The following is a 20,791-nucleotide window of genomic DNA, read 5'->3' on the forward strand; positions in this document are numbered from 1 at the left end:
GATGACACCAGGGATGGGAGAAACTGCCTAACTTGAAATCATAAGAAGGGAAATGGGAAAGCAAGGCGTGTTGGACTCATCCAATACACAGTGAGGCTTGGGGTGTCCCCTGCAAGGCCTACAGCCACAAGGGGGGCAGGCCCAGCAAAAGAAGTAAGAGCAAGGGAACATGAATTGAAGAGTTAAACAGCAGCACTGGCTCATTTGACAAAGTAAATGGGTCCTGCCAACAAAGCCAACATACAGGGGCTTCCTGCAGCCTCTATCTCCCCATCATATGATCTGTGAGATATCCTAACTACCGTATGCCTGTAAGTAAGGAGAAAGTTGCCATTACCACCTTGTAAAGTAATTTCAAGCTCCAATCATCTGGTGCTAGCTAATGAAAACCCATATTCCAATTAACCACTCAGTCAGGGGAACCAGGGCATGCAGAACCAGACTACTGTCTTAAGCATGCCACAGCAATTCTATGAAAAACTTTGAAGAGCCTCACTATAATGATCCACGAGTTCCCGAGGCTTTTCAAGAAACACTCAAGCAAGGTGACAGCTGTCAACAAAGTGTCAAGTAGCCCTGGGGGCAGAACAGGTTTAAAAGGGAACTTAAAAGCACTTATTGTCCCCTGGTAGCACTGATTTGGCCTGATACAGAGTACTGGACATGTAATTCTGAATAAACCAGGCGGACAGGAAAGGGTAGAGGCAGAAATGAAATGCTGGATCAAACCTTATTTTTTACAATTTTTTTTACACGGGAAAACATCATCATCAACAACAACAACCTACTATTTGGTCAACAGCTAGAAGGGTCAATGGATTGATTTTGAATACCTCAGCTTTCAGTAGAAAAATGTACATTTGAAACTCTTGGGCAATATATTTTAAGAGAACTGGACCATCCAGATGATGCCCTCGAAGTCTACCAAATCTAAGAAAGGCAGAAATACTGTTAATCAAGGACTTATTTTACAACTGACATATTAAATTTAAATCAAAGATGGTATTTTATGTATCCTATGTCCTGCACTTTCTAATCCATTAGAGCTGTTTATAAACAATGGCTGATATTTTATAAATCTTGAAGCATAATTATAAAATTTATACTTCAGTGTTGTTTTCATTTTGTGGTTTATCATTGGAGATAGCCATGATTTACTTGATTGTTATGCCCAATAACAACACTTGTTCTATGAGAAAATACAATCTGCTGTCCCACAATTTACTTCAGTGTCAAACTCTAACCACAGCAAAAAAAAAAAAAAGTGGAGCACTTCTATCATATAGATTTTTCTCTCTTTTTTCCCTGTGGTCACTGACCTTCCTTCCTTCCAGCTCCTGAGGACTGGGACTCCATGGTGCTATTTTATTTCTAATCTGCAGAATGCAAGGCACCTAACAAAACAGCTGCTTCTTTCTAGTAACCAACGAACAAGTAAAAAATTTCTGACCTACTTGATTTCATATACCCTGGAAGCACTAATGCAATTATGCTACACCAGTCACAGGGCAGGGGCCTCCAAAGATTTCATAAAAAGCAGCTCAGCCAGTGGTCAATCAGTTAACTTGGAAACCAAAGGGCAGAAGTCCTAAGTCACAAAAAACTGCTGGAAGGTGTGACTCACTGACATTTCAGAGCCTACTAAGAATCTCTCTCTAATTCCCTTCCTCTACTGCTGGAGCTTTTCCCTAGACCAGGAGCAGCAAGGACTGAGGTTCTTAGTCCAGAACTGCCACAAACCAGCCCCAAGGCCTCAGGCACCAGATCCTCCCACGTCCTTTGTTGCCTTTGCCTCTTCTATCTCCATTGTGCTTGGTCTTCTCTATCTCTGATTTCTAAAATATCCTGTGTATATCCAAGAACCCATTTGCATCATTTCACCGGCCCTCCTCAGAAATCTGTTGTGCCCTACACTGCCTCAAACAGGGCAACTTTGTTTTTTTCCTTTTTTTTTTTTTCTTTTTGCCATAGGGCCAATTAAGGACAAATAAAAAATGCTTACAGAGCTGCCTATCTCTTCATGAAAATGATTTTATTTAGTACTCTAGGAGAAAACATATATTCTTACTATTTAGATTTGTTAAACACAAAAATATCAATGAGAAAATTAGCACTGCAGTTTTAGACAGAAAAGCATTATTAATATCTGACTATATCTGAAAAGTAGCAACGAATGCAACTTTTTATACTTGCATCCTGAAATTAAATGGAAGTGCTCAGTAGCCACTAAGCCCTACAGGATAAAAGAAAATTCCTTAACTTCCTCAACCTTCCCTCCCATGAGACCCCCTACCCGTACCCTTCATCTTTATTATTCAGGTCTGTGGACTGATACCAGCACCCCCACCTCCTCTGGTGACCTGTTGGCCCAAGCTGACCTTTTTCTCTGAGTTCCTATAACACCTTCTACACTTCTTACATATTCTATCTCCCTTACAGATTTATTCACTAACTCAAAAATATTAACCGAGTGGGTAAAGGGCACTAAATTACTACTTACCAACTACACTGTAATGTTAAATAGGTTTCTGTTTTTCTGGTTTTGTTTTGTTTTTTTATTCATGAGAGACACAGAGAAAGAGAGAGGCAGAGACACAGACAAAGAGAGAAGCAGGCTCCATGCAGGGAGCCCAAAGTGGAACCCGATCCTGGGACCAGGGGATCACACCCTGAGCCAAAGGCAGACAGACGCTCAACCACTGAGCCACCCAGGCGCCCCTGTTAAATAGGTTTTGACCAAATTAACAATTCCTTGAAGCCCAAGATTGCTGTCGTGCTAGTACTTGTTGACGCGTGGAATTAACAATATGAGTTCAACCATCCATTAAACGTAGACCGTGGATTTATTTTTAAGAACAGAGTATACTGACTAGAGAATTTGATTTAAAATCTTTAAGTCGGGATCCTTGGGTGGCGCAGCGGTTTGGCGCCTGCCTTTGGCCCAGGGCGCGATCCTGGAGACCCGGGATCGAATCCCACATTGGGCTCCCGGTGCATGGAGCCTGCTTCTCCCTCTGCCTGTGTCTCTGCGCCTCTCTCTCTCTCTGTGACTATCATAAATAAATAAAAATTTAAAAAAAAAATAAAATCTTTAAGTCAATAGTGTACACATAACTTCCTTTTAGGAATTGTCAGACAAATTATCTATTATGGCACAAAGAGTGCAGAGTTGAGAAACTGTCATCAACAAAGTTTTGTGTATTAAAAGTTGGAAACCTAAATATGGCAACTCCCTTCTGCTCTTGTAACTCAAGTCAAAGGAACAAGCACAACTTTTTACTGTGAACTCTCCCTACTTTGTTATGTCTAAATAGACCATAAAGACCTGCTTAAAAATAACTAAGAGGGCCAGATTCTACGAGAAAAACACAAAAAACATATAGATGAATCTATTTCCCTAAATTGGCTGTTTAGTTTAGGCTGTGCTATTTCCAGCTTAAATTGGTTTCCTGCAATTTGTTAAGGCTGCCAAATACTTTGTGATCTCAGTGATGTACTTAACACCAATCGGCAAATCTTTATTTTTCACAATGACAAGAAATGTGCAGAGAAACTTGCACAGTGAGAATAATAACAAAAGTGAGTTCATTTGTCTTTTTTTCCAGATTCATCATTTTAATCTGGTTGCTCATGGCTTAGGAAACCAACAGATAGCCTCCTGAAATCATTTTCTACCTGGTTTTTTCCTATTGATTTGGGGACAGAGTTTTCTCAACATTAGATAGGGTCAAACACGAAAGGTGTGACCTCACTGTAAGCCAGAAAAACTAAAGAATCAGGGTGGAAATGAAGAAAATCAATATCCAACTCTGGTTTTTAAAATCAAAAGATGTGAGATGTTAATGAAAAGGTCAGATTTTAACTATGTACAAGTGGCATCCCTTTAAGACAGCCTAAAAAAAAAATTCCCTGGTGTAAAAGCAAGCCAACATAGTTGAGATAACACACAACACAGTGAAGAATTTGAGGCAGTGAGGACACAGTTAAATTCTTTAAAGCACATTCATTTATTAAAGTGGCATTACAATCTGCTGTGTGTCACGTATTATATTATTTTGCCTGAACAGCTTTACATGCAAATACTTATTGCAACGACTCATTGATCTGGTTCAAGCTTTGGCAAAAAAAAAAAAAAAAAAATAGTTTCAATAAAATCTTTAGAGGAACTCACTTCCTTATAGCGTAAATTATATTTTCAAAACTATATATACAACAAAACTTAGTTCCTATAATACAGAAGTCCTCAGGCTCTCAGTCCATCAAATGCATTGCCCTATATTCACACATATGAATAGCCTAGGGCTGGTATGAATTAGAATCCTATGAGGAAGAAGGCATTTTAATGAATACTAAAAATTCAACTCACATTTAATATATAATTTGCTTGACACTGAAAAATGTAGAAAAGGCTGGTGACATTTTTATCAATATATTTCTGTAGACTTGAAAAATTATTTCATAATACATCTAAATTATAAATCTTAAATCTATAACTGAGTACTAACTAAAACCCCCAAACGAGAGAAACGCAGAAAAGAACAAACTTTGAGGCTTTCTACTTTACAAACTTTTTTTTTTTATTTTAAGAATAAATCTCTGTTAATTTGCACAATCATAGTCTAATTGCACTCCTAACCTAAGGGCAAGATCATTTCAAAACAGCACGTCAGATGTAGGTTCTTTTCCAGAGTTGGGCTGGAATAGGTTAGGGATATATTCTACTCAGAGGGCCACATTATATACCACATCGTGGTACAGACAGAAAAAGCAATTTTCCACAATTTGTGTGGAACATGAGGGTACAGGTGTTCCTCAGCTACTTGGGAGTCCAAGGAATCAATACCTCCAATACACCCGTAACACACAGGTCAGGAAGCTTCTACAGACTGCAGTGAAGATAGTACACCCAGGGAAATATTCCCTGAAGTGTCCATTTACCCACAATCCTTGGAGAGGAGCTGGGATGTGGGAAAGGCAGGCAACAAGATTCACAAACACACAGTGCCATCAAGTTCCACGACCTCAGTCACATCATTAAAATCATGTGATGGAGCTCACAATGGCATGCCCTGATGTTCTAGACTAGACTGCACAATAGAACATTCTGCAACAATGAAAGTGTCCTACACTGCGTGTAGTGAGCACTGACATGCAACTAGTACAACTGATGAACTAAAATCTCAATTTATTTCATTTTAATCCATTTTAATTTGAATCTTCACAGCCCCAGGTGATTAGGGGCCACCATTCAGCATTCAGTTCTAGCCTGACCACCAAACACAAGGTGGCATTCGAAGAGTTTTCAGTGCCCAGGCTGGTCGCGCACCAGAGTTCATCAGTCAGGTCAAACCTAGGAATGGGCAGTGATGGCTCCCTCAGATACACCAGTGTCAGGTCACGCCCCGCAGGCCAGACCGTGAGCAGGCATGGAGCACCTCCCCACGCAGACCCACCCTCTCAACGTGTCAGTTCAGGAAACCAGCCAGAGAAGGAAAACACCTTCTCTCCTTTCACATTATTGAATGAGAACCAAAGTGGGGAAAAGCCGGAAGAGGCAACAATCGCTTACAGACAGAAAGAAGGTTCTTTCCTAAACCCAAGCAGCATGTCACTAGAAGGGAGCCCTTTCCCTCCAACTAGACTCTGTCACATTCCTCCCACAGAAATTAGCAAGGTGACCTGCAGATTATAAAAAAACAGAGGGGCTCACAGTCAAACAGGCTTGAATTCCACTGTCGCCTCCATTGCTTACCAGCTCTGTGACTTTGGGCAGGAAAACTAATCATGTCAAGTCTCAGTTTCCTTCTGTGTAAAATGGGTTAGTGACAGTCCCTTCCTCATAGAATTATAAGGATCAAGTAAGACATACAAAGGATTTAGCACAGTGCTGGCACACAAATAACATTATTTAAGTATAATTTATCACTATCGCTTCATTATTTCTTCACCATTATTATCCTATCTCCCTAACACAGCAGGCAGAAAAGAAATCTACCTAGAAAAAATCGTATTTTAGATCAAACTCCAATTTAAAAAACATCCACACACCAAAAGTTATTCTTGATATACTTAATTTTAATATCTTCTAGGTTTCTCTCATGCTTCTATCTTTCTTATAGTCTTGTCATATACTTAGTTGTTTCCCTCCAAAATCCCTGAACGATTTGAAAGGAGAGGGTTTTTGGTTTTTTGTTTGTTTGCTTCTGTGTCCTCTCAAAATACCAACCTTATTTGCACAATAGTGGACATTCAATAAATGTCATCTGAATTAAATTTATAGAATTATATTCCAGAATGATCATGAGTAGCTACTTTCAAAATGTATAATGGGGACACCTGGGTGGCTTAGTCAGTTAAGCGTCCAGACTCTTGATTTCGGCTCAGGTCATGATCTCAGGATCGTCAGATTGAGCCCCATGTCAGGCTTCATGCTGGGTGTGGAGCCTGCGGGAGATTCTCTCCATCTCTCCCCTCCCCCACTTACACATGCATATGTGCTCTCTAAAAATATGTGTGTGTGTGTGTGTGTGTGTGTGTAAAATATCATCTGCCTTAAAGCAATTCAACTCTAAGCACTAAGAACTATTCCAGGAGCTGGGAATTCAGCTGTGAACAGACAGACAAGGGACAAGTGACAAGGTCCCTGGAGTTTATCTTCTGGTGGAGATGGCAGCCACTGTGCATAAGTAAAAGAAGAGTGATAGGAGATGATAAATGATGAAATGGAAAACAGAAAGGGTCCAGGCATGGCGTGCCTCAGAGGCCAAGGAAAGCTGTTTAAATAGTATTCCATGTACCATGTGACATGGGATGTGACATGGACTGGTATGTGACAGGGACCAGGATGCGACATGGGCTAATTTTTTCCCCAAGACTAAGGCCTCCGTGTGCATGGCAAAATGTAAGGGGATGAGAGAGGAAACAGGGAGCCAGTTACAAGGCTCCTAAGAAGGCAAGGTGAGAGACGCTGGTTGTCTGGATCAGGGCTGCAGCCATGATGTGAAAGGGTCATAGAAGATGTGTTGTGAAGATGGATGGGGCAAGACTGGCTAAAGGCCTAAGGTAAGGAGTAAGGACAGGATGGGACCCAGGTTTGGGACTTGCCCACCTGTGTCATTTACTGGGAGAGAAGAGAAAAGCAAGTCTGGGGAAGAAGAGAAAGGCTTCTTTTGGATATGTTAAGTTGAAGATCTGAGAGCAGAGATTTCAAGTAAGCAGCTGTCTAAATTTTGTTTCAGGGAGAGGTCAGGGCTAGGGATATAGCTGTGGGAGCCTCAGGCATTGACGTTACCATTCCAAAGCCATACATTCAGATGAGATTACTTAGTGGAATTTGGCAAAGACAACCAGGCTGAAGATACTGGAAGGGTGGGAAGAAGCCAAAGAAAGGGTTTCCAGCAAGGAGGGAGAGGTTACTTTTAACATTAATAAATGGTGAACCCCTCTTCACACCCCCACTGAACAAGGAGTTTCTTAAGAACTACTTCTTATTCATTACTTCTTACCCAACTATTTCTTACTCATCTCTTACCCTCTGTCTTAAACATATCGGAAGCTCAATTCATGGTTACAACTAATGATTAGTAAGGTCACAACTGTCCCCAGGTGAATGGCATTTGGGCAGCATCCCATCTTTCTCAATGTATTTCAGTCTGGAGGCAGATTTACCATACAACACCCTTTCTAATAAATACAGAAACTGCTTAGTCCAAGATTAATCATCTCGATTATTTTCTCATTACCATTCCCCCAATAAACAGTATGTCCGTCCATCCATCAAACTGGGCAGCAACAAGAACAGTAACAGACACATAGCAGGTGCTCAATAAATACCTGTTGGATGAATAAATGGACGGGGAGGGGGAAGCAAAGAAAAGGGAGATAGTCTTACCCATGGGATACATAAATAAAATGAGGCTTAGTAATTCTCTGTAGATGTCAAATTTAACATCTTATTTTCATCAATAATGAAGACTGAGAAGAAATAAACTGTTTATAAACTCAGAAGAAATCGATTAGGAAATAAAAGCATTGGAGATAGTTCACAATTTGCAAACAGTAAATCAATATTTTCTAAGTTCAATATTTTATTATAAATATTTACTCCTTTTTCTCTAATATCCCTTTAGGTAATTCATTTTACACAAAAGACATGAAGTAACCTGCCAAAGCTTAACAGAGGGTTCAGAAGCTGGATCAGAAAAAAAAATTCTACCAAGACTGTTTGAAAATCGATTTATTCTCCTTTTCATGCAAAATGTTTTAAAAGAAACCCTAGTACTGCTTTCTAATACTCTGTATATAAAAAAACCAAACACCCAAGTAACAATAAGCAAAAAGACATGCAGAAGAATTTGGCGAATCAAATAAACTTTTATCATTACAGTTTTCCCTCTAAAAATTCTAAAATTAAAACTTCAAAATACCTGAGGCACCATAAGCACTGGAATGCCGCTGAGACTTCGAACCAGATGGGGAGGTTTCCTTCATACGATCAATCACATTTTCCGAAAGCTGAAAAGGCACATCAAAATAAAATCAATTATAAAAAAACCAAGAAAGGAAATAGTACCATAGCATCCAAGTAACATAGTCATCCACATCAATATGTGAAACAAATGGCCTGAAGAAATCTAAGTTACGAAACTAAAAGCCAGAAAGAACAGTTGTAAGATTTCAAGATGCACCCCACAGCACTATTTCTTTATTTCTTCGAATGTACTGCTAATAGCTCATTATAAAGAACTCCTTTCCTCATTTTATACAGTGCACCAAATTGTAATCTCTGAGAAAATGTAAGCCCAGAAAAACGCCAACTTTCCTCCCCTAATCCTACAAATTAATTTTGCAAGCAACAGGTCTTAGCTCCTTCCTTCCCTCTAGTCCCAAAGGAAATGGTATCCTTCCCTCCCTCCTGTTCAAGCTAATCACAAAATATTGGTCTTTCAACAAATTTTATTATGTACCAAATCTGTGCCAGACACTAGACTAGATTTGGGGTATTCAATAGTCATCAAGTTGCTTGAAGTGGAGGAGAAGAAACCATCATCAGGCACTGAAATGTAATGCGAAGGGCACCACCTGAGTCAGCCAGCCTAAAATGGAAGTCTCCAGAAAGCATATGGGACAGGACATCTAGCCAGGCTTTGGGTGTAGGACTGGGGCTGGGGAAAGATAAACAGGCCTTAAGAAGAGAAGACTTAGCCTAGGAGTACTCCAAGAAGAGGGAACACATGGCAGGTATAGAGGAGAAGGAACAGCTTGCTGCCATTAGACACTAAGCACAGATAACAAGTAGGCAGCTGGCAATAAGGTGGAGACTCTGAGAGTCCTCAGCCCTGGAATTACTATCATACCATTCTTTTCTATTTTCTTTATTGCACTTACCACTATGTGAGGCATTCTTGTTTGTCTGCCTTTTACACTCAAAAGACAGCTCCATGAAAGCTAACATTTGGCTCTCCTACTATATCCCCCGAGCCTCAATAAGCCTGGTTAATTGGATGAATGGCTAAACAAATTATTGAAACAATATGAATGAATGCAAGAACGACTGAAGCAAGAAGCTGGGGCAGGGGAGAGGGAACCGATGAGAGAAGGTGGAGAGAGAAATGAGATTTTAGATTCTTGAAGACTCTTAGTAAACCCCTTAAGTGAAACAGTTTGAACTGATCCTGAAGGATTTTAAGCAGGGCAGTGACAAGATCAGACTTACATTTTAGAAAGATCACTCCAGCTACAGCGTAGAGAACAGATTGGAGTGGGACAAGAACAGAAGCAGGAGGACCCCTGAAGGAAGCTAAAGGACCAATTAAGAAGCTATTAAGCATATGTCCACACAAAGATTTGTGCAGGAATGTTCATGGCAGCATTACTCATAATATAGCAGGAGTGAACCAAGCAAATGTCCATTTACAGGCGAATGGATAAATAAAACATTAGGTATCTATACAATGGAATACAAGTCCGCAATAAAAAGAAGTTCTGATACATGCTATGATATGTATAGACCTAAACAATAATTAAGGGAAGAAAGCCAGGCACAAAAAGCCACATACTGTATAATTCCCTTTATATGAAATGCCCAGAAAAAGGCAACTCTGCATAGATACAAAGTAGAGACGTAGATACCTAAGGCTAGAGTAGGAATGGGGATTAACTATAAAAGGACAGGACAGATCTTATTGGTTTGACGAAAATGTTTGAAAACTGGATTGTGCTGATGGTTGCACAATTCAGTAAATTTATTGGAACGCATTGTACACAGAAACAGGTGAGTTTTAAAATATGTAAATTATATAATAAAGCTGTTTTAAGGGAAAAAAACTATTATGATAATCCAAAGGGAACACATTCAAAAGATATTTAGGATTTAAACTAGCTAACATTCACTAAGTGCTTATTATGTGCCAGGCATTACACTAAACAAAACACTTGACTCATTTAATCTTTAACTATCATGGGAAATAGATACTTTTACTGTCTCCGCTGTATAGGTGAGAAGCTAAAGCAAGGCCAGATTAAATACCTTGCTCTTGATTTTACATTTTATTGGTAATGGAGCCAGGATTCAAACCCAGAAATCTGAGTCCCAAGGACCCATTCAGGTACCCTGCTTCACTGCCAGACTCAGCATCTGACTAGATGTGGAAGCAAAGCAGGAGTCCTCAGGACATCCAGGCTTCTGAACCATGTACCTGGGTGAACCCTTTCCTGTATCCAACTTCCACTTCCTTGACTCACCACCGTCTAGCTTATAACCCCATACAGTGGTGTTTTTGTAAAAGTCAAAAATGACCAAACAAGTAACCTTTTATATTTATGTAAATAAATACCGTTTATATTTACATTTATAAAACACCTAACTTCCCTTTTAGCATCTAACACCTTTGGTCACTGTCCTCTTCTGGAAACCCCTTTTGGCTTTTCTGACCTCCCACTATCCAGACTGCCCTAGGACTCTGGCCACATCTTACATCTGTTGCAGGATTCCCCTTGCCTGCCTACCCTTAAATGCCAGAAGGACCCACATTCGCTCCTTTGCCTTTATTCTCTTCTCGCTCTAACTACTCTCATTGGTTATCTCATCCACTCCCTCGACTTTTAACTGCAGTTGATAAATTAGTGAATTCTAAATCCTTTATCACCAGCCCAAGACCTGAATCCCAAAAGCTAGACTGCATTGTCTAAAGGACACATCCTATTGGACAGACCACAAGCACCTCACGCCCAAAATGTCCTAAACTGAATTCACATTTGCCAAAATCTCCTCTTCCTCTTGCTTTCCTTATCTCATTAATGATACCACCTCCACCCAGCTTTCTAAATCAGAACATAAGGCTTAGCCTTGACTCTTCGTTCTCCCTCATTCTCTTGGCTATCAATTTCTCAACCCCGAAATATTTAATGAATACATTTCTTCTGCCATCCTATCTCCCCTGCCCTAATTCATGGTACCATCAATAATCTCCCTAAAATGCAAATCTGACTATGGCAATGCCCAGCTTCAAAATCCTTCATACCTTCTATTGACAGAGAAGTCCAAATTCTTCTCCACGGCATTCAAGACTTCCACATCATTTGGTGATGCCTAATTCTCCAACCTCAATTTCCATAGCCTCTGCTTTAATACTTCTTACTTTGTTCTCCACCCACACCAGCTACTTATTGGAGGCCGTCTCTTTGCCTTTATACATGGCTACATTGCCTTCTCCCCTGGCCTCATGGGAGGGAATCACCTTTCAAAATCTGATTCAAACATCCTAAAGCCTTCTCTGACCTAATCGGTTCCCCACTCCATTCCAACTCTGCCTGCCTGAGGCCACCCTTATTGGTGCCTCACTATACCGTGCACAAATCTCCAACATGGCAGTCCAACGACAGAACAAGTATTTGCCTTTCCGCAAAACTGTGAGCTCCTGTATATTACTGAATCATTTACCAAATGTTTAGTAGGCCAAGCACTACTTAAGGTCTTTGTGATACAAAACAGTCTGTACCTGAGCGGTTACTTATATCCCAGGAGCCAGACCAGAATGCAGGGGAGACAGTTAATGGAAAGACTACAGCTCAAAAGCTGGGGTCTCTGGAAGAAAATTCTAAGACTCCTCTTGGAAGAGAAATGGAAGTTAGAAAGGACAATGTCAAGGGACTTTCTATTTGAAGATGTTAGGGCCAATTGCTTCTATTCTAACAACTGACAGCCACTGACATTGCTACTGAAATGCACCTGCAAAGCTGAGATATATCTTAGGAAAAAACTCTTAAGATTGACTACAATCCTCTCACAATTTACAGGTGAGAAAAAAAATAGTTCTGAGTAACATCCAATTTCTGGTAGCATCAGGATAAGCAGTAACCACCAATCTCTAGTCCAATGCTTCCTCTGTTAAATAATACACCCCTTCAATCCTATGTGATAAAATAAATTCACTTCCTGTCAAGGAGATTAAATAAGCTTTACTAAATTTTAGAATCTTAAAGCTATTTTAATCGATACATAATGAATATAGAGCTCATTCAACTACATATTATATATTTATAAGCTATTTTAACATAGTATGCTATAAACACTATATATATTACATATCATATACTACCATATTATATACTATTATATATAACATATTGTATGTTACATTTCTAATATGATTTGTTTAAAGCTAATGTACATTAATTTGATATAACATACATCTATATAAAATTTTGTATTTTGATTTATTTTTCTATAGTTCAGGCCAAAGTCAAAGAATTACAGCTACACTAAATATATATTCTACCCAATCAGAAAGTGAATGTGTTTGCTAAAAATCAAGTGTTGGCCGTAAACCTTCACCTGTATTGATGACAGGCCACCCTTTCTTCTGGATACCACTTCATCTACTTCTCAAAATTCATACATTGCCAGGACCTATTGCTTCTTTCAAAATGAATACTACAAAAGTCCTTCCAGAAACTAACGCAGCCTCCAAAGTATCATTCCTTGAGAGTAAAACTAAAGGCAGACCCAAAGAGAGGAAAAAGCACCAGCCACCTCCTAGCTATACAATCCCAAGGAAGTCATCTCCATCAGCCTCATTTTCCTCGTCTGAAACTGAAGAACACCGACACCTGCAGTTATAAGAAGGATCCCAGGTGCATCACAAACTGTGACATGCTACACCCAGAGTTGGTAAAATCACTACGAATACAGCTCCAGCCATGGGGATTTGGACTAATCATTTCATCTTAGATCATTCACCAACTCACCAGAGCTTGTGCTGAGCTCCTTCGCTACACAGTGCATGAAGGCTGGGCTACATCTATTGCCAGAAGCAGCTACCTAAGTCCCAGTATGATTATATAAAGTGCTCGCTTATTCCTATCTAAGCATGCTCTTTGGGTAAAGTGTAGTATCTCTTTAGCCTCATCACTGTCTCTTTTTATTTTCGCGACTTACCTGACGTCTCAAAACTTGCTACTTAATGTCAAGTTCTAATATCAATTCAAAACATTTACTAATGCAGGCTTTGACTGTATTTCAGTAAATTTACAAGCATGCCATGCGAAGAAGCACAATTCATCTTTTGAGTTGATAAACATATTGTAGGGTTGCACTGAGCGTCAACCTCCCTCTTTTGTCCTTATAATCTTTTATAAATGGATCCTCTGGCCCTTCCAAAGGTACATCCATGGCAGCCTACGGTAGCAACTCTGCTTGCTCCACGCATGAGTCGCCTTATCCCCAGTACATTCTCAGCTATGCTGTTAAAAGGCAAATTGCCGTGCCGTATTATCCTCTGTATCTCCAGTTAATACCAGCTGAGCTGACCTTCCAGTTGCAGAGAGAAGTTCAGACTGGCAACTCACCTGATCTCCTCTGTGAACTGGGGTACTCATGAAGCAGCTCACAAGATTTAGAGATGCTGGTCAGGGTTATACACACAATCTGGACCTTCAGAGCGACTCTTCTCTGTGATGTGAACTGACCCAAAAAGGGGTCAGAGGTAGGACGTAAGCTTCTGCAAGGGCTGGATAAGCAGCCCTCTGTAAGAGAAGCAGCTTCTTCAGGAAATATCTTTCCTTAAACAGGGTACTTCTGTTAAAAAAGCTTTTGACAAAAAAATAAAATAAAATAAAATAATAAAAAAAAAGCTTTTGTCCTATTTAAAGATCTGTAGCTACAATACCTGTTTCCAGACCTCTCTGCACTCCCCATCAAGACAAATACCATGTGCAAAAAGTATTTGCAGCAAAGAATGGTGAAATCTCACTCTCAAGCTCTCTCATTCTGTCACACACACACTACAATTATGCCCTGAGGTCCATGGACTATGGATTAATTCCTCAGCTTTATGCAAAACTGCATATTAATATTGTTCTGGGCCGAGTCCGTAGCTTACAGATTTACAATAATCCATGAACTAAAAGAACCACTGTTCTCCTCTAAGGGATAACTAAGAGGAGAGGGCCAGGGCTTTCCAACATCACAGAACTGAGTCCACGGACTTTGACTATCTGTCCTCTTCTTTACTGCTGCTAAAGAGAAATTTAAGTAAATGGGGCTTACTAAGTTCTGGTTTGTACCACTTACCACACCAACATGTGTTCCAGAGAGGAGGAAAGGATGTGTTACGTTCTATAGTCTTCCCACTCAAAACTTCCTAACCCCCTTGGCTGGTCTTATCTAAAACGAGCACAAATATACCACCCACCAATCTAGAATCCAGTATTCTCAGAAACAGGAGGCTGCATGAGAGGGACAAAGATAAGTATTTCCACTTCCAAGGAACCGAGTAAAAGGAGGAGGGGAACTCCTTCTAAGTTGCCCTTCTCTAAGAGGAAAGTTTAGAACCACCTAAGACAAATAAATCACACCCTCACCTCCATTATTTTTCTTCATCTCTTCCCCATGTGTCTTAAACTGACTAAAGGACTCAGACTCATTTTTCTCACTGGGTCTTCACGTAGCATAGGTCATCTTTTTTAAGAGTACTGGTTTCTTTTTTTAACTACCATTTTAAGAGACAGGTTCCCAAAACTGCCATTATTATATAGAAGATATTACTCCCAAATACTTACTTAAGGGCATGGTGAGGGAAGAGAGAGACATAAAGTTTATATGGTAACTTTTAGCTGACATTTGTAATTTGCCACTTGTATTTCTTTGCAATTGTCATTAATGGAAATGAACTTCTGTCTAAAATCTTAGAAAGATTGATTGATTGATTGATTTTTAAAGATTGCATTCATTCACTTGAGAGAGACAGAGAGAGAGAGCACAAGCAGGCAGAGGGAGTGGGACAAGCAGACTCCCAGATGAGCAGGGAGCCCAACACAGGGCTCAATCCCAGGACTTCAGGATCATGACCTGAGCCAAAGACAGACGGTTCACTGAGACACCCAGGCACCCCTCTTGGAAAGCTTTAAAAAAAAAAAAAAAAAAAAGTTCTATAAAGCTCAACAGGGTACTCTGCCCAAGAGTCATAGAATCTAAACTGGAAAGGAACCAATCATCCACCAGTTAGCTAAATTACCTCAACAGCATCCCTCAACACTCCCAGTGACTGACCGATTTATTGCCTCTGTTAATATACACTCTCCAGAATCCTCAACAATATCTCACATTAAATAATCTTTTCATTTTGGGGCTCCCAACTGTCAATACTTCCCCTAAGCATCAGTTGCATCCCATGTGAGGATCCATACAACTGCATGCATGTATGGCTCCTATGAATTTCAGCTTGCAACTTCAAGGCCAGTTGCAGAGCTTCCTTGATGCCTGGAAAGCCTGATAAATATTACTTTGAAAATGATACTCATTGAAGTTGACATTTGCTCTGGAAGAGTTCACTCACAGCTATGATGTTTTAGATAAACCAGTGAAAAGACTGAATGGTAAGCATACCTTCCAAACAGGTACAGCAGGTGCTCAGAAAAATCCTATTAAGCACATGTAATATGAGTGATGAAAATGCCTGGTCTTTCTATCCCTAGAAATGATTTTAAACTTGGAGAGGAAGGCAAGGCAAGAGGGTGGCCTTTCATCCAACCCATGAGTTGTTTTAGGTTTGAAGCTGGAATTAGGTATGAGAATATGAGTGATTTTATGCAAGTGGAGGGAAAGCTATCAACTGTGAAGGATAAAGGAAATAAACAAAATGCTATAAACACCATGAAAATAACACCTGGTAGGTGAGAATAAACTTTAAACTTAAAATTGTTAAGTAGGCCCTTTAATTGCTAACCATTGAGGACATTTTCAGCAAAAAAAAAAAAAAAAAAAAATCTGGGAAAACATTATCTATTAATAAACACAGCCTAGTTACTGAAAGCCTTATGTTGCTTACTAAATGTTACTCTTCCTATATTAAGATAAATGAAGATGAAATTACTATCCTTATCAGTGGAACGCAGAATTGGTTTTCCAGCAGTGACTTAGTCTGTGAATTGCTGCTACGCTCTCATTTCTTATGAGTGATGACATAAATATTAGACAATTGGACAAATCTGGAATGTTTTCTTCAGCTAAGTTGAACGAACCTATCTGCAGTTCAACGCTGAAGCTTGGGCCTCATCGGCACCTCGTTTTAGTCAACTGAGCTAAAAACAGTGGCTCGCTTATGATACCAAGATTGTTGCTTATCCTTCCCCATGCCTCAGAGGGAAACAAGAGGACTGTTTTGAGAGGAAGGCAAGGCAAGGCAAGAGGGTGTATTTTAGGAAAAATACAAAGATCGGCTGAAAAATTTATACAAAATGCCTAAAGGGAAATCACACAGGCAATCAGCTGCAGAACTAAGGACTCCTTTTTCTCAGTCCACATCTTTAGGTATGCCTGTGGGAGCACAATATGCTCTTATTTAATCATTTTAAGATCAATGTAAATTTACATACCCATTCCCTTGAACAACTCTAATAATACCTACTACTCATGTAAGTACTAAGCATTGTCAAAACACTAAATGCTTGTATACCACAAACAGGCTGCAGTATCTAAACATACTGAACAAGGAAACCCAATCAAAGTGACTTGTCCAGGGCCACTGAGCCTAGTGAGAGGCAGAGCTAGAACTAAAGCCAGGTTGGCCAGCTTCCAAAGCAAGTGCTCTGGCCACTATTCTAACTACACAGCACCTCCAGAGAACCTTCAAATATTAGATGTGAAGGAACCTTACCTAACAGCTGCTTTTTATTAAAAAGCTACAATGTGCCACGTGCTTTAAATACCTTATCCCATCTTCTTACCAAATATGAAGAAGTGACTTGTCCAAAGCCGCAGAATGATAAACATCTAATCTGAGACTCACACCAAGGTCTGTTTAACTCCAAGCTGATGCTTTTTTGAACAAGACCCCAAAGAACTCAGGATGACCCCCAAGTACTCAACAATTCAAGAGCGTGCCATTTTTAGAGGAAATTGCAATGGGCTGAGTATGGCTACAAGAAACTTATAGTGCCACTAGACTCACAGAATTTCAGAACCAGAAAAGATCAGAGGTCTCAGAGATGTACTCAAGCCCCATCATTTTGCAGATGAGCAAACTGAAGCACAGGGATGCAAATCAACCTTGAAAAAGAAGGATTTGAAGCAAGTGGGAGACCACTGCAAGGGCATTCCAGGTGAAGGGTGTATCCTGAAGTGAAGCAAAGCACAGAGGTCAAAGGGGGCATGGTGTGTGCTTGAATCATAAATACAATGCCCTCTGTGAGAAAGGACAAAAACAAAGAATACTTCTGTCAAGTCGTGTGTTCAAAAGACATAGTTTCTTTTACTTAAAAAAAGTGGAGAAAAAGTTTTTTAAACAATCTCTTCATTCTAGGCTAATACCTACCCTATTATCATCCTTATAGTAGCTAACCTTACCTAATATTTGATATGAAGGTCTGTGCTGTGTCCAAATTTTCTGTTCATTTTGTTTGCTCTCATCACTGTGTCTGTCTATAGCAGGGCGTGAGAACATGGATTTAACTATTGTTCTAGCCAGTGACTTCTCACCCAGAATTTGCTTTGCTCTCCCTTACTTTTCATTTTCACCCTTAGGTATGGAAAAGTCAGAGCCTAAGGCAAGGTCAAACAAATCTCTGCATAAAACGCAGTTTATAGTAGTTTTTATTTTACTCCAAGGAGTACAAACTAAACCACAACAATGCCATGCAGCCTCAGACATTCTGTTACAAAACGTGGTACTGTCATTAACTGATATCAAGGAATGGTGGTCACAGACCAAAAACTGAGGTCAACAGTTTGAGCTTCTATAGAGAAAGCTTTAATAAATTCTTCTCACGGTAACAGTTTCAGAGTAAAAGTTCTTAAACATTTTAAGTATTTAAGAAGTTTTATTTCCTGGTAACAGAACTAAACACAATTCACACATTTCATTCCCTTATGCGGGTTGTGTGATAACAAGGAAGGAAAACTTAACAAATGATAATGCAACTTCCAGAAGTGAAACTGCTTCATTGACTAGGTTCGAGCAATACTCTCAACACTGAGAGGCTCCCGGTTCAGGTGCGGCGAAGAGCGTTCAGTGCAGGTAGGGCCGGTGTACCGACACCCCGGGGGGAAACCAAGTGTTCCGCTTGCTCGCCGAGCACCCGCGGGGGGCGTTAAGGCTTTCCCGGCGACGTGCGGCTGGGGACTCACCGGACCCCACCGGCGCGGCGGTCTCCCAACACTGCAACCCTAGCTCAGGCTAGTCCGGCTGCCTGGCAGGCGCCTGTCCTGGAGCAACCGGGCCTCGTCCACAGAGGAGGCAAAGAGGAGGCGTCAAGCGAAAGCCCAGAGCTGGAAGGCACCCGGGCAGGCCCCAAGTCTGCGGCGTGTGCGTGTGCGTGTGCGTGTGCGGCAACGGGGGGCACGAGACGGGGCGCTAAGGAGAGGAGAGCGGGCTTTCCGCGAAGCGCCAACGCACCGAGAAGGGTAACGGGGGCCGGCGCAAAATGAGGTCGCGATCCTGAACCCAGGAGGAGTTCAGACAAGCCCCACTTCACAGAAGGCAAGGCCGGGGCTTCGGATAAAGCCCCCCGGCTCGTGGGCACCTCGGCCAAGCCCGGACTGGAGCCGCGCGCGGGGCAGTCGGCTTCCGCGTGGCGCTGCCCCCACCCGCCCCAGCGCCCAGCTCAGCGCCTGGCACGGGGCCAGGGGGTCCCTCTGGATGGACGTCCCGAGTCTTGAAACTTCAGGCTTCCTTGCAGGCAGGCAGCTCGGCTTCGGGCCGGACAGCACTGGGGGCCCGGGCGGGGGGGACCCCGGCTGAGCCGTCCCGGGCAGGCCCGAGTGTGGGGTCCGGGCCGGGCGCCGGGCGCCGGCCCTCCGCCCGCCCGCGGTCACTCACCCGGATGCCCTTCACCACGGTGATGTTCTCGTTCTCGTCCGCCTCGAAGGTGACCCGGCGGGTGCTGGCGGCCCCGCCCATGGCTCCTGCTTCTGCCCCCGCACAGACCTGGCCCGGGCGCACGAGGAGTTCAGGCCCCACGCGCACACACGCGCGGGGACGCACCGGCCGACGCCTTCCTCGCGCGGCGGGAGCAAGGCCACGACCCCAACAAGCAAGGAGAAGGCGCCGGTCCTCGGCTCCCGCCTCCTCCGGTCACGCGCCGCAACAAGCGTGCCTCCGATTGGTCGGAGACACGAACGGCCCGCCTCTATTCGGCGGGGGCGCCCGGATTGGTTGGACCGGCCCCGGAGGCTATGGCAACAGGTGCTGTCTGACCCGGCTTCCGCAGCCCCCGGGTGTACTGGGAATTGTAGTCTCCCGTCCGGCGCGGTAGCGGCTGGGACATTCTTGCCTCGGACCCGGAGCGCGAGGGGCGCGCGGCATCCTGGGAGATGTAGTCTGGATTGTGCGCGCGCTTTGTAGGCGGGCGACTTGGAAGGAAGTCCGTCCCTCTAACGAAACCTACGTTTTGGACGTGTGGCTCCAGAGACGTGGGTCGGGGGCTCGGGGCGTACAAAGTCTGCCCTCAGGGAACTCGCGGTCTGCCCAGGGAGATGCTCTGTCCTAACGGAGCCATTCCTAGATTCCTAACACTAGAAACATGAGGCAAAATGTAACATTCATTTTAGCCTGAGCCACAAAAACAATAAAAATCCAGAAACTCGCCCTGTGGCCGTACTCAGGAGGACCGTGTACCACGCACCGCTCTGTTGACTTTCGTGAGATGAAGTTCTAACTACTGTGGCGTTCAGGTCTGCAGGCGCGAACACAGACCACAAAGCCCCCCCCCCGCGCCTCCTTCCCCGTCCGTTGCCTCCACTACTTAGGCCGGGATGCGACGAGGCCGAGGAAAGCGCAGCCGCTACCACGAGCGGCGGGCGTTAGGGGAGGAATCGGAACCTCAGCAGACGAAGCTGAGATCACTTATTCTGGAAGGTTTCTAGTTCAGAACTTCGCCTCTGCAAGACCAGTAAATAACTTTTAAGCAACATACACACATTTAGAATTCTTATCGGGGTACCCCAGTGGCTTGGTCCGTGAAGGATCTGGCTCTTGAGCTCGAGATACTGAGTTTGAGTCCGACCTTGGCCTACATGCTAGGCATGGAGCCTATTAAAAAAAAATCAAATTGATATCTGCTACATACCCTGTGACCTGTAACTCCAGTCAAATGACTATAGTCTTACAGAGGCAGATTTAGAAATTAGGCTAATGATGGTGCTATTCTTGAATCCCTGTCAGCATTAAAAGCAACCAACCACGACACAGCATGGCATCCTCCTATTACAAAGGCATTCAGAAAACTTGTAATGATTTTTTTTTAAGTTTTATTTAAATAATCTCGACAGCAAGCATGGGGTTGGAACTCATGA

The 20,791-nt window shown here is 42.2% G+C and overlaps 1 protein-coding gene across 2 annotated transcripts in view; it reads right to left on the reverse strand.

Moving 5' to 3' along the window:
• CHCHD3 (coiled-coil-helix-coiled-coil-helix domain containing 3) overlaps window positions 1-19,568 on the reverse strand; it is a 278,408-nt gene extending 258,840 nt beyond the window's left edge. Inside the window, exons 1-2 of one of the 2 annotated variants that reach the window (XM_077857382.1) lie at window positions 19,317-19,568; window positions 8,427-8,514 (exon numbers count right to left, since the gene is read on the reverse strand). In XM_077857382.1, coding sequence (XP_077713508.1) covers window positions 8,427-8,514; window positions 19,317-19,397 — 169 coding nt within the window. In that variant the 5' untranslated portion in view covers window positions 19,398-19,568. The remainder of the gene's footprint in view (window positions 1-8,426; window positions 8,515-19,316) is intronic. The other variant, XM_077857383.1, reaches the window with a different exon arrangement.
• Window positions 19,569-20,791: the final 1,223 nt, after the last annotated feature.

The sequence above is a fragment of the Canis aureus genome, chromosome 18 (genome assembly GCF_053574225.1).
Source record: "Canis aureus isolate CA01 chromosome 18, VMU_Caureus_v.1.0, whole genome shotgun sequence".
In the NCBI taxonomy this organism is placed as follows: Eukaryota; Metazoa; Chordata; class Mammalia; order Carnivora; family Canidae; genus Canis; species Canis aureus.